Source organism: Myxine glutinosa, chromosome 9, assembly GCF_964187855.1.
Source record: "Myxine glutinosa chromosome 9, kmMyxGlut1.1, whole genome shotgun sequence".
Classification (NCBI taxonomy): Eukaryota; Metazoa; Chordata; class Myxini; order Myxiniformes; family Myxinidae; genus Myxine; species Myxine glutinosa.
The window spans coordinates 89,699,100-89,713,384 of record NC_136269.1 but is presented as its reverse complement, the minus strand read 5'-3'; the positions used below and the strand labels follow the sequence as shown (position 1 = coordinate 89,713,384).

The 14,285-nt window shown below is 44.7% G+C and overlaps 1 protein-coding gene across 8 annotated transcripts in view; it reads left to right on the top strand.

The window, feature by feature from the left end:
- VIT (vitrin) overlaps positions 1–13,371 on the top strand; it is a 50,646-nt gene extending 37,275 nt beyond the window's left edge. For 6 of the 8 annotated variants that reach the window (XM_078784514.1, XM_068128853.2, XM_068128851.2 and 3 more), the window contains 3 exons: positions 4,827–5,053; positions 6,298–6,811; positions 12,728–13,371. In XM_078784514.1, the coding sequence (XP_078640640.1) occupies positions 4,827–5,053; positions 6,298–6,811; positions 12,728–12,906 (920 nt within the window). In that variant the 3' untranslated portion in view covers positions 12,907–13,371. Of the gene's footprint in view, positions 1–4,826; positions 5,054–6,297; positions 6,812–7,420; positions 7,462–12,727 lie in introns of all 8 variants that reach the window. The other 2 variants (XM_078784513.1, XM_068128852.2) reach the window with 1 other exon arrangement.
- Positions 13,372–14,285: the final 914 nt, after the last annotated feature.

Sequence of the window (14,285 nt, the reverse complement as noted above, 5' to 3'; positions counted from 1 at the left end):
GTGGCAGAATCATGCTGTGGGGGTGTTTTTCAGCAGCAGGGACTGGGGGACTGCTCAGGGTTAATGGAATAATGAACGGAGCAAACTACAGAGATATCCTTAATGAAAACCTGAAACAGAGCGCTCAGGACCTCAGACTGGGCCGAAAGTTCACCTTCCAACAGGACAATGACCCGAAGCACACAGCCAAGACAACGCAGGAGTAGCTTAGGGACAACTCTGTGAAGGTCCTTGAGTGGCCCAGCCAGAGCCCTGACTTGAACCCAATGGAACATCTCTGGAGAGACCTGAAAATGGATGTCCACCGACGGTCCCAATCCAACCTGACAGAGCTTGAGAGGATCTGCAGAGAAGAATGGCAGAAAATCCCCAAATCCAGGTGTGCAAAGCTTGTTGCGTCATACCCAAGAAGACTCGAGGCTGTAATCGCTGCCAAAGGTGTTTCAACTAAGTACTGAGTTAAGGGTCTGAATACTTATGTCAATGTGATATTCCAGTTTTTTCTTTTTAATAAATTTGCAAAACTTTCTAAAATCCTGTTTTATCTTTGTCATTATGGGGTATTGAGTGTAGATTGATGAGGGAAAAAATGAATTTAAACGATTTCAGCATAAGGCTGCAACATAACAAAATGGGAAAAAGTGAAGGGGTCTGAATACTTTCTGAAAGCACTGTATGTATATATATATATATATATATATATATATATATATATATATATATATATATATATATATATATATACAGACTTGGCATTTAATATGGAATCTTTTTTTTGTGGGGGTGAACTTACTTTTCAAGATGACTTAGAACCAAAAGTTCATTGGAATTATGTTGAAATTATTCTAGATTTTGTTAATGTGACCTTTAAAAGAAACAAAAACCACATTTGACATTTCGAAGCAAATAAATTGATCCTTGAAAGTGATGTAAACTGATATCGAACTCAATTCACGGACGGTACTGTGTTAAACTTCTGTACGTTTTCCAGAAGTATCTCTTTATTTTGCACATTAGCCAAATTTTTTTTCAACAAAAACAAAAGCTAAATTATGACTGGGATTACGGACAGTAAAATTACAGTTCAGTACTTCGTGTAACCCCCACGAGCATTCATGAGAGCATGTACACATCGAGGCATGCTGTTCATGAGATTTGCCAAGGTTTGGACAGGAATCGCTTGCCATGCAGTGACAATAGTCTGCTGCAATTCACGCACAGAGGTGGGCTGCTGGTCCAAGTTGTCGATTTGACGCGTTAATTCTGTCCACAAGTTCTCTATCGGATTCATATCCGGGGACATGGCAGGCCACTCCATATGCTCTACACCACGGTCAGCAAGAAAGTGTTAGATCATGCGAGCACGATGAGGCCGTGCATTGTCATCTTGGAAGACAAAGTTTCCTCGAAAGGCTGCACGAGCAAATGGAAGCAATGTTTCTTCCAGAATGACCCTGTACTTGAACTGGTTCAGGTTTCCATTCAGAACAACCAGGTCAGTTTTGCCCCGTGCATGAAAAGCAGCCCAAACGGTCACCCCACCACCTCCAGCCTGGACTCTTGGCACTATACAATCTTTGTTGTGGGCTTCATGCACTTGTCTGCGCACTCGGACGTGGCCATCTTGACGATAGACCAGAAACCTAGACTCGTCACTGCAGGTCACATGATTCCAGTGTCCTGGCTGCCATTGACGGTGCTCTCTGGCCCACTGAAATCGGTGCTGGCTGTGTTGTCTGGTCAGGCGTGGCTTTCTCAGGGGACGCCTGGCACGATAGCCTGCTTGAACCAGTCGTTGGTTGACTAGCCTTCTGGATACAGGCACATTTGTCAGTTGCTGCCACTCAGCCCTAAGCCGATTAGCTGACTTGGTACGGCCATTGCAGACTAACAGGTGCAGCTGGCGATCATCTCTCCTTGTGGTTCTGTGTGGACGTCCTGGCCTCGGTATTTGAGAAGGGACACCCCTCTGAGCATTTCGTTTCAGGATCTTTGACACCTGACCTTGAGTGATGCCATACTGCCGAGCAATAGCATGCTGTTTCATGCCAGAATTTCGTAAAGCCACCACTCCATGACAAACAGCATTGTCAAGTTGACGGACCATCACCAGAGGAAGCGGCAATAACTTTTGTAGATGCGCAGCAGTTGTTTTCCACTAATACAGAACGCAACAACCCTTATATACCCGATTGTGAAGCCAATCGTCAAATGTACCTGTCCTTACATTTTGTCACGCCACCTGTGATATAATCCGGTTATTGACTTCTTGCTGCGAAAGACAATCAGTGACATGGTTCTTTCAACAAAGACATCACCGAAGGGGAAAAGAAACTCACCAGATTGATATACTGAGTTCAGAGAGTAAATCGAAGTCAAGAAAAAAAAGAAATCCATATTAAATGCCAAGTCTGTGTATATATATATATATATATAATGGTATCTGTAATCTGGTTCTCCAACCTAATGAGCGGACAACATGACGTCATCGCCATGCACGTCCGCCTTGCCTGCAAAGTTCCAGAGGAACCATCTAGCAGTGCGTCATTACGGATTATAAATACAGATACTGTCACAAGTGCATGCAAAACTCACAGTTACCGACCTGGTTTCGCCCTTGTTGGGGCTTCATCAGGGCAACGCAGTGAGGCTTTCCATACACTTGTAACTCTGTGACCCTTTCGGTTTTTATATCAGTCACTATGCGACCTTCATATCATCAGTGGAGAACCGCCAGCAAGGTGTCCCATACAGCTGCTGCTGCACCTTGCTGGGAGCGATAAGCACCGCCTGCCACGCGGTGACGTTATCTCTGGTATCCACTCATCATATGGAGTCGACCTGGTTGCGGTTGGGAGTTACTAATAATGGTATCTGTAATCTGGTTCTCCAACCTAATGAGCGGACAACATGACGTCATCGCCATGCACGTCCGCCTTGCCTGCAAAGTTCCAGAGGAACCATCTAGCAGTGCGTCATTACGGATTATAAATACAGATACTGTCACAAGTGCATGCAAAACTCACAGTTACCGACCTGGTTTCGCCCTTGTTGGGGCTTCATCAGGGCAACGCAGTGAGGCTTTCCATACACTTGTAACTCTGTATATATATATATATACAGTCACGTGAAAAAGTAAGTACACCCCTTGTAAAGTTTTGACTTTTTCAACATATTTCAACATACAGCTATTTGTTCTTCATTTCAACAATATTGATAGATAAAGGTGATATAATATAACAAATATCATGAAACATTTGCATTTTGTAGTCCATTGTATAATTTAAATAAACATAAATGCAAATTTCACATGTGGAAAAAGTAAGTACACCCTTTGCTCTAATAGGTGGTATTGCCCCCTTTGGCAGAAACAACCAAGTGGGCGTTTCTTATAACTGTCTACCAGTCTCTGACATCGACTGGGAGAAATTTTTGCCCACTCCTCCATGCAGAATTCTTTCAGCTGTGCAATGTTTGAGGGGTTTCCTGCATGCACAGCTCGTTTCAAATCCCCCCACAACAACTCGATGGGATTTAGATCCGGGCTTTGAATTGGCCTTTCCAGAACCCCTCCATTTCTTTCTTTTCAGCCATTCCTTGGTGGATTTACTGGTATGTTTAAGGTCATTGTCATGTTGCAAGGTCCACCTTCGGGTGAGCTTCAACTTTCCGACAGATGGCCTCACATTATCATCAAGCACCCTCTGGTACAATGAAGAATTCATTGTGGATTCTATGATGGTGAGCTGCCCAGGCCCTGATGCAGCAAAGCTGCCCCAAACCATAATATTTCCACCACCATGCTTTACAGTTGGTATCAGGTTCTTGTGGTCAAATGCTGTCTTTGGTTTTCGCCAAACATGTCTTCTGGTACTGTGGCCAAATAGCTCTACCTTTGACTCATCTGTCCAGAGCACATTGTTCCAGAAGTGCTGGTCTTTGCCTCGGTGTTCATTGGCAAACTCTCGTCTTGCCCTGATGTTCTTTCTGGACAGCAAAGGTTTCCTCCTGTCACACCTCCCATGTGGATCAAATTTGTGCAGCCTCTTTCTAATGGTAGACTCGTGCACTTTGACATCAACAGTGGCAAGAGCTACCTGTAGGTCCCGTGATGACATTCTGGGGTTCTTAGAGACTTCTTTCAGCGTCTTGCGGTCTGTTCTCGGGCTGAACTTGCTGGGGCGGCCTGGCCTGAACAAGTTGGCAGTTGTTTGGAATCTTCTCCACTTGTAGATGATCTTCCGGACAGTCGAATGATTGATTTCAAATTGTTAGGAGATCTTTTTAAATCCCTTCCTAGACTCGTAAGCATCTATAACCTTCTTTCTGAATGCCTCAGAGAGCTCTTTTGATCTAGGCATGGTGACGCCGCACACTTCAACAACAAAGAGCAAACCAAACTAAATGTCTGAGGTTTAAATAAGACAGGTTCCTCCAAGATCCTCTCTAATGATGTTCTAATCATTTGCACCTGAGCTGGTGCACCTGATTCTAATTTTAGGTATTTGAAGTAGTGATAAATGTAGGGGTGTACTTACTTTTTCCACATGCGAAATTTGCATTTATGTTTATTTAAATTATACAATGGACTACAAAATGTAAATGTTTCATGATATTTGTTATATTATATCACCTTTATCTATCAATATTGTTGAAATGAAGATCAAATCGCTGTATGTTGGACTATGTTGAAAAAGTCAAAACTTTACATGGGGTGTACTTACTTTTTCACGTGACTGTATATGTCAGCTATACCTATACCTTACTGTACCTATAATTTCCCAAGACACCTCAGCTGAATGACCACCGTGTACTCCCATTAACAGGAAAAGGCCTTCAGCATGTATACAAGACCTTCTTCTTGGCCAAAAGTGGGAACCGGGGTCGTGCACCGAATGTTGCCGTCGTGTTGCTTGACGGGTGGCCTAGTGATGCTGTAAAGGAACCAGCTCGGCTGGCTCGTGAGGCCGGTATCAACATCTTCATGGTGACAGTTGAGGAAGCTGACCAAGAGGAGAAGAAGCTTGTAAGTGAAGCGGATTTCGTGAACCAGGTGAGTAAAATATGTGCCTCGTGTGTCAACGTTTGTCTGGGAACAGTTTCTGCCATCAGCAATGATGTTTCATCATTGAATTTGGAGAATTGCATTCAGAATTTTTTGCTACTTTTTGTAATGGAGCAAATATAACTGCACAGTATAGCATAGTATGGCATGATTATTTTTATAAATGGGTCCATGTATGTTTCTTGTAGATGAAAAAATTACTTGTCAGCTCACCTGGAACGAAGTTCAAAGGAGCTTATGCGATGGTGCGTTGTCAGTCCGTCAGTCCGTAAACACTTGAAACTTCTTCTCCGAAACCGCTGAAGGGATTGTAACCAAATTTGGCACAAATGATATTTGTTGTGTTGTGACTAAAGTTTGTTTACGGCATTTAAAAAAAATCAGGGTCTAAGGGGGCTTACCAGGGTCAAAGTGGATCCAGGTTTGACCCCCCAAAATAGGAATTTGCTTTTCCCTCTGAAACTACACACACTATTCCGATGAAACTTCACCACAACCTTCATCACCCGTGACGTACCGAGGTTTGTTCATGGCATTAAGAAAATCAAAGTCTAAGGGGATCTACGGAGGGTCAAATTGGGTCCATGTTTGACCCCCCCCCCCACCCCCCAAAAATAGGTATTTGCTTTCTTTTCTGAAACTACACACACAATTTAGATGAAATTTGACCACAACCTTCACCACCCGTGATGTACCAAAGTTTTGTTCACGGCATTAAAAAAAAATCTGCCCCTTTGAGGGTCTACGGGGGCCAAAATAGGTATTTGCTTTCTTCTCAGAAACTACATACCCAATTTTGATGAAACTTGACCACAATCTTCACCACCCATGATGTACCAATGTTTGTTCAAGGCATTAGAAAAATTGGGGTCTTAGGAGGTATATGGGGTTGGTGAAGGGGGCGTTGCCCCCCAAAATAGGTATTTATTTCTTTGTTTGTTTAAACTTTAAAGTACAATGATTATGATTCTACATGCGGCCCTGTCTTCTAGCAACTATTGAAATTGGTTTAAAATAGTTGGTTTAGTCGTAATTGTAATTGTAATTGTAGTCGTAATAGTTTAAAATAACTGGTTTAGTCGGTGCAGTATACTGTTTGTTCTACCAGATGAGCACCAGGGGTATTGCCCCTATGTTTTTTGAAAAATGTTTTGAAAAAAGGGGGAAAAAAACATTATTTGATGTCGTATTCGATAACGACTGCAGTTGATATTTGAATATTATTGAAACAGGCGGTTTGCCGCACCAGTGGCTACTTCTCACTGTCTGTACCGAGCTGGAATGAGGTGCACAAGTTTGTCAGGCCACTGGTGGAACGCGTCTGCACTGCTGAAAAGTTGCTGTGCAGCAAGACCTGCTTGAACTCGGCCGACATCAGTTTTGTGGTCGACGGTTCCAGCTCAGTGGGATCCAACAACTTCCGTACAGTTCTGCAGTTTGTGGCAAACGTCAGCCGTTCCTTCGACATCTCAGATACGGCAACCCGCATCAGTATGGTGCAGTACACCTATGAGCAGCGTGTTGAGTTCCCCTTCAACAAGTCCAACAACAAGGAAGACGTACTGAACGCCATCCAACATGTCAACTACTGGAACGGTGGGACAGCTACGGGAGCTGCGATAAACTACGCTGTCCGGAATCTCTTCAGCACAACAAAGCCCAACAAACGCAAGATACTTATTGTGATCACCGATGGGCGCTCCTATGACGATGTCCGTGGCCCGTCAGCTGATGCACACAAAAAAGGTGAACCCCGCACAGAGGTCAAGTATATACTTCAATTGAAATAAAATACTGATTTTAAAGTTAGAATTTGATTTAATGATATAAAAATTATTTTATAACAATTTTTTTTAATTCCGGAAGTTTAGCACGATTGACGCAGTCTTACGCACCACCTTATTTAACATGTCCAAGTACTGCAAAACTGGAGGTTCTTGGAAGTGACAAGAAGGTGATTTGTGATTTCTAGTGTTCAAGTATATATTAAATTTCGATTAAATAAAGATGGTAAAGGTCATATAAAAAATTGATTCCGGAAGTTTATTGCCGTTTTACCACCATTGATGCAGTGTCTATTACAACACCCTATCTACATCATTACATTAGTTCTCCGTGCTTGTTGTTTGTGTCCTTTATCACGTCCTTAAAAACAACAACTTTCCTGTTTGGAGTGATTTAAAATTTTTTTAAATCTCATCTACTTCTACTACTTTGTTTATTATCTCACTACTTTCTGTGCATGTGTGTATACAGAGATAAGGTTTTGTTAAACAGCAGATTAATTTTTGTGATGCATCTTACTATAATTCACCAAATGTCTGTCCGTCTGTCTGTCCGTCCGTCTGTTCCCAGGTACTGCAAAAACGGCTGAACCGATCGCAACGAAATTTTGGGTGGGTAATCCTGGGACCCCCTGGAGTAAAATAGGCTACATTGTTTTTCCAATTTTTTTTCCCAATTTTCCAATTTCCAATTTTCCAATTTTACAATTTTCCAGTTTTTCCAAACACGATGGAATAATATTTACCAATATGAACAGTGATGTGGCTTTTATTGAAATTCTACAAATACTGTTTAGATTTTGATGATTTGCGTGTGATTTGATTTAACGGATGTTTATACAAATCGTTTAAAATAAAAAAGCCTTCAATTTCTGATATTTTGCCTTTTCATTTGGTCCTCCCAATTGAAGCTCTGCCCATCGGGCAGGTACCGTTGCTAGTGTTCAAAATATAGCATTCAATTCAAATAGGTTGTTCCACGATCATAAACTGACGTTTGTGGATAGACAGACAGAAAGACGGACAGAGATGAACCAATTGCTTAACCCCGATTTTCGCTTCTCGTGCGTGGGGTAACTACCTTCACCATGAGTTGATGTGTTTACTTAAACGGCAAATACCAAAACGCAAACCAATGTTATTGCTAATTTGACAATATTATCAGCAATTACGAATCACTGAAACTGTAATGAACCAATCATTGTTTGTGGATTTGAAGTTTTTGTTGACTCGACAACAACCGATTCAGATTCAGATTTGATTGGTAATGAGGGCCAATTGATTGAGAGACACAGCACGACAGACTTTCCCCATTATTAATATCTCCGATATTCCATTTCCAAAACGTTTTCATCTCTGGTGGAATTATGGTTACAGCTGATCAGTTACATGTCATGTTGCAGTTACATGTCATGTTGCAGTAAGCACCCCATGATGTAATAACGTCCAAGTAAAAACATCACCCGAGGGACTTTTTCTCTCACAAGTTTCAAGATTATAATTTCCAGTCATGACTTGAATTTATAAAGGATTCATGGAAGCTAAGGATTTACGGTCTATAGATCACGGGTATACACCCTGCGGAATGTGCTGAATTCCGTCTCATGGGTCAAAATTCTCTTCAATCTCATTCATCCCCCCAGGTCTTCAAGACAGCTGTTTACCACCATCTTCACCTCCATTCCCCCATCCAAAACCATGATCTTTTATACTCCCGTTAAACCCCCTCTCTCTCCTACTCCCCCACCCTCTCCACCACACCTGCTCCATCCCCAAGTCCACCTCCTTCAAAATTACTAGTTTTTTCTTCCTGAGAGTTTGATTCTGTATCCTTCTGGTCAACCCCATGAATGCATCTACCTCAAATCCTCATTCATCCCCACACTTGTTATTTTGTCCAAGTCTCCCTCAGTTTTATCTGCAACCCTGCTATTTGTGTGTTCGCTCTCTCTCTCTGTCTGTCTCTCTGTCTGTCTCTCTGTCTCTCTCTCTGTGTCTCTGTCGCTGTCGCTGTCTCTCTCTCTCTCTCTCTCTCTCTCGGTCTGTCTCTCTCTCTCTCTCTGTCTGTCTCTCTCTCTCTCTCTCTCTCTCCCTCTCTCTGTCTCTCTGTCTGTCTCTCTCTGTCTCTCTCTCTCTCTCTCTGTGTGCCTGTCTGTCTCTCTCTCTGTGTGTCTGTCTGTCTCTCTCTCTGTGTCTCTGTCGCTCTCTCTCTCTCTCTGTCTCTGTCTCTCTCTCTGTCTCTCTCTCTCTGTCTCTGTCTCTGTCTCTCTCTGTCTCTCTCTCTGTCTCTCTGTCTCTCCCTATTGTTCCTTTTATTCTGCTGCATCGTGATCCGTTTATTCTGTCATGTCGTGATCCATTCAGTGCCTCTCTTCTTGAAATGTGGTGATCGCAATTGCCTCAATGCAACTTGGCTGGGTGTTGGTACCTCTCTCATCAGCCATGGCACTTCAGCAAAGGACTTCTGTGACTCCATGGGACTGACTCGATCTGTGAACTTTCACACCCAAATTTATCCAAATGGCAACTCCTCCTTTCTGGACTCAGTGGTGACTAACTTTCCTGCAAATATCTCCTGCTCTTCTTCTGCTCCAATTGGTTTAAAACAAATAGGAAATAAAATACCTTAAATGGCTATTGATCCACAGTGGAGAGAAGAGAAGCTGACGTTTCGGACCTTACCATTCGTTGGTAGTGGAAATCAGGTGGGGTTGGTAAAAGGAGACTTCTGCAAATGACATAATCATTGATGACATGGGAATTGGGAACACCGATTGGACAGAGGTGTGTGCAGCATGTTTGACCTATTGCTCAGAGTGAAACATCATGAGTGATGTGTGAGTGGAGACAAGAAGAAGAGGGAGAAGAAGAAGAAGAAAAGAAGGGATAGAGGAGGGGGGAAGCAGTGGAAGGAGAGCGGTGTAGGATTGTGTGTGATGTAGAGTGGAGTGGAGTGGGGGGAGGGGAGGGTCTACAGGGGGAGTGGGTGGCGGAGGAGAGTGGGGGTGTGTGGAAGGCCGTTGATTGAGGTCCCTCATTTGCCCAGGTGTTTCCATTTTTTGTCCACTACTTGTACATTGTTACATGAAACTCAATTTTCAAAGAAATACAGGAAACCTCAATGCAAGAAGAGGCCATTAGGCCCAAGAGGCCATTAGGCCCCCTCTCAAACCTGTCTCCTTTCTCCAAATCCTGGTGGCGTCTGGTCAAATCCGTTTCTGGTGTTTGTTCCCCCTCCATCCCCTCCCTTACCTCAAATGGCTACACAGTTGACACCGCACGTGACAAAGCCGAATGCCTCAACTCTGTGTTTGCCTCAAAATCTTGTGTCCCAAACCCATCTCTCTCTGTTCCCACCTTTCCCAGTCGAACCCAACTGCTCCTGGACTCTGTGTCCTTCTCTCCTGACAAGGTGGAGGAGTTTTTATCAAACCTCGACTCTGATTCTGCAACTGGACCAGATGGCATCAGCCCTCGGGTCCTAAAATCCTGCTCTGCCACTCTATCTCACCCTCTCTCTGTTCTTTTCACCCTCTCTTTTGCTCAAGGTCATCTGCCAGCATCTTGGAAATCAGCAAACATTACCGCTTTACACAAAAAAGGTGCAAAAACAGATCCTTGCAACTACAGACCAATCAGCCTGCTCCCAATTATCAGCAAAGTCATGGAATCCATCATTGCTTCAGATATCAAATCCTTCCTCTTCTCCAATGGCTTGATCTCTGATCATCAATTTGGATTCAGACCAGGTCATTCTACTCTGGACATGTTGCTTCTGCTGTCTCAACAATGGATGGAGGTCCTCAATGCCAAACAGGAAATCAGAGCTGTCTCACTTGACATATCACGTGCCTTCGATACGGTCTGGCACCCAGCTCTGCTCACCAAACTCACCTCCTCTGGTATTCAGGGAAATCTCCACTCATGGCTTGCGGATTTCCTCTCTGGTCGTAGGCAACGTGTGGCCCTGAATGGATTTCTCTCATCTTCCCTTCCTGTTCTGGCTGGAGTTCCCCAAGGCAGTGTTCTGGGCCCTGTACTATTTCTGGTCTTCATCAATGACCTCTCCGACTGTCTGGAAAATCCTCTCTATCTCTTTGCTGATGACTCCACTATCTGCCGCTCCATTCCTCATCCCTCAGATCGGCAGTCTGCAGCCTCCTCACTCTCTGCAGACCTGGACAAAATCACAGACTGGTCAAACAAGTGGAACATGTCTTTCAATCCTGACAAATCTCACACTCTTACGATGTCTCTCCGAAAGGACCGACTGGACCACCCTCCCATCTACTTTCTCAACAATCCTCTCCAAGAAGTTCTATCGCTCAAGCTTTTTGGTCTCACTATCTGCCATGATCTTTCTTGGGAAAACCACATTTCCAAGCTGGCCTCCAAAGCCAGTCGCCGATTGGGCATCCTCCGTCGTGCGAAGTCCTTCCTTGGCACACCTGAGCTCCTCACCACATACAAGGCTTTCATCCGCAGCTCAATGGAATACTGTTCCCCCCTCTGGGCTGGTGCTCCTGCCTCACACCTTGCTCGGCTTCACGCTGTTGAGGCCAAAGCTTTCAGAATCATTGGAATCTCCTGCGATGTAGTCAACTCCGAGGGCCTTTCACTCACTCACCGCAGGCAGGTTGGTGGTCTTTCTGTCTTCTACCGACTCCTCTCCGGCCTTGCTCCCCCGGCTCTCTGTGCTCTGTCCCCCCAATATTCCTTCAGGTCGCACAAGATCTGCCTGCAACCCTCTTATGGTTAAACTGCCAAAGTCTAGGCTCTCTGCTCACCTTCACTCTTTCATTCCCCTTTTCTCCCGCCTCTGGAACAAACTCCCCCACTCCCTTCAATCCCACTCCTCCCTCCAGGTCTTTAAAACAGCTGTTCACCACCATCTCTTATCTTCCCCCATCGAAAACCTTGATCTTTTCTACCCCCGGTAATTCACCCCAGGGTCCTTGCGGTGTTCATATGTTTTATTCCTCTCCCACCTCCCCCCAAGTCCTCCCGATGTCCCTGCTCTCAAATGTTGTGTTTGTGTCCTTCCCCCTCTCTCCCCATCTTGTCTGCCGCTCCCCTTGTTTTTTTGTGTTTTGTGTGTCGGTTTGTCTTTTTGTGTGATTAATGTTAGCTCTTTCACGAGCCTCGATCTTGTATACAACAAAAATAAAAAATAAAAAAAAAAATCCTGCCAATTAGGCAATCAAGCTTGTACAATCCTGCCAATATCCATATGTACCTCCCCTATCCACACTGCTCCTTGATACCTCAAATTTAAATCGATCTGCTGTTTCTGCTGCCACTAATATTCACTGTTATGAGATCACTATTATACATCATGTGATGTTGTTCATCACCTCGGGCTCTAAAAGTGTATTTCACCAACAGTCATAAAGTTCAGGGATATCAAACGGTTCCCAGACAAGTTGTAAATTGTGTCCAGTCCTGTTCTAGAATCCAAAAGACCTGAAGAATTTGTTGAACGGAATAGGCCTACCTTTTGAACTTCACACTGCTTCATATTGACTCTCTGTATCTATCACTAACGAGTACAGGTGGCGTTGTAGTCTTGAGGAAACGATAGCAATGGTTGACTGTGGGACAAGATGACATCTATGTGAGTGAGTGATCAAACCTGGGCCTTCATGGGATCAAACCCATCGATCGATCAAACCCAAAACCCATCGATCAAACCCATCGAGGATCAAACCCTCGTCGCCCATTCCAGTTGTTGATTGTGCCATGATCCTCCAAACGATCCCAAATGAAATGCATTGACATTCTGAGCAATATGTTAAACTATCTCGGAAATGAGACCATACATTAACAGTGCATGTACAACCTATACACAAACACCTGACGCTTGCCTTCTTCCCACCAGGTGTCATTGGTTACGCTGTCGGGATTGCTTGGGCGGCTCATGAAGAACTCATGGCCATCGCCTCCAAGCCAGAAAAGGAGCATGTGTTCTTTGCCAATGAATTTGGTGCCGTGAGCGCGGTCGTGTCACAAATCGTCACAAACATTTGCAAGGAGTTCAACGAGCAGCCGCGTAACTAGGTTGGACACTCCTGGGAGGGTTCTCCGTCAACAGAGCACGTGGCTTTTGCTGCGTTCCCTGGCCCGGTATCCGAGAACAGATCTTGGGATTATCAATCGGCATTTATATCAATTTACATGATCAAAGATGAGGAGTGATGCTGTCGCAGTTCCCTGGTGTTCAGGTGATGAAAAACAGTGGGCCTGGCCACTCCTTAACTGAGTTTTCAGAAAAAGAAAATTGCAGGTATTCCATAGCGGTGAGTCTATGTTAGAGCTTTTGAAGCTCCAAGTGTGTTTGCAAGTATTATATAATTAACTCCAAGCAATTGCCATGATGGTTTGCTTTGGGTGGCTAAATTATTTGGACTTATTTTGCTTATATGTTTAACGTCCTGTTATAAGGAATTACATTAACCACCGGAAGTTACATTGCACAAATGTATTACCGCATCATTGCAATACAATAAACCAATTACAGATTAATTACAGTTGTGCTGAGTTACGATAATGCTCACAAACATAATTTTACTGCATACCATGGTCTAACTTTTCTAAGGTGAAAACTTTTCGAAGGTCCAATTTGCTCAAGGCAGGGTGCCGGAGATAACTCACGGATGACATAACTCCTCATGTGTTTTTGGATGCTAACGTCGGGGTGGATATTAATGTGCTGCAGTGTTCAAGTACTGTTGTTGTTGTTGTTGTTGTTGTTGTTGTTGTATAGCCATGGCCAGTTCTCTTGAACAAGCCCGCAGCACGGAAACAGCCGATCGATCTCGCAGGAGTGACCCAGAGATCCCCCACATCCAGGATGGTATAACCCACCTTCACAAAGTCAGGGCAAAGACAGAGTTAGAGAGAGAGAGTTAGAGAGAGAGAGTTAGAGAGAGAGTTAGAGAGTTAGAGAGAGATAGAGAGGGAGAGGGAGTGAGATAGAGAGGGAGCAGGAGAGGCAGAGGGAGAGGCAAAGGCAGAGGGAGAGGCAGAGGCAGAGGCAGAGGGAGAGGGAGAGGCAGAGGGAGAGGGAGGGGCAGAGGGAGAGGGAGAGGGAGAGGCAGAGGCAGAGGGAGAGGGAGAGGCAGAGGGAGAGGGAGGGGCAGAGGCAGAGGGAGAGGCAGAGGGAGAGGCAGAGGGAGAGGCAGAGGGAGAGGGAGAGGGAGAGGCAGAGGGAGAGGGAGAGACAGAGGCAGAGGCAGAGGCAGAGGGAGAGGGAGAGGGAGAGGCAGAGGGAAAGGGCCGGTCCATAGGGACGGATTGGCACTCTGACCGTGACCGCGCTGCCCTGACAAATCCAGGGGCAGCAGTGAAGAATGGGGAAGATTGGTCCCCGACCTGTGTTGGGGGGGAGGGGGGGGGGGGGGTAGAACCACAACCACGAAGAGGCCCCGATAGTTGTT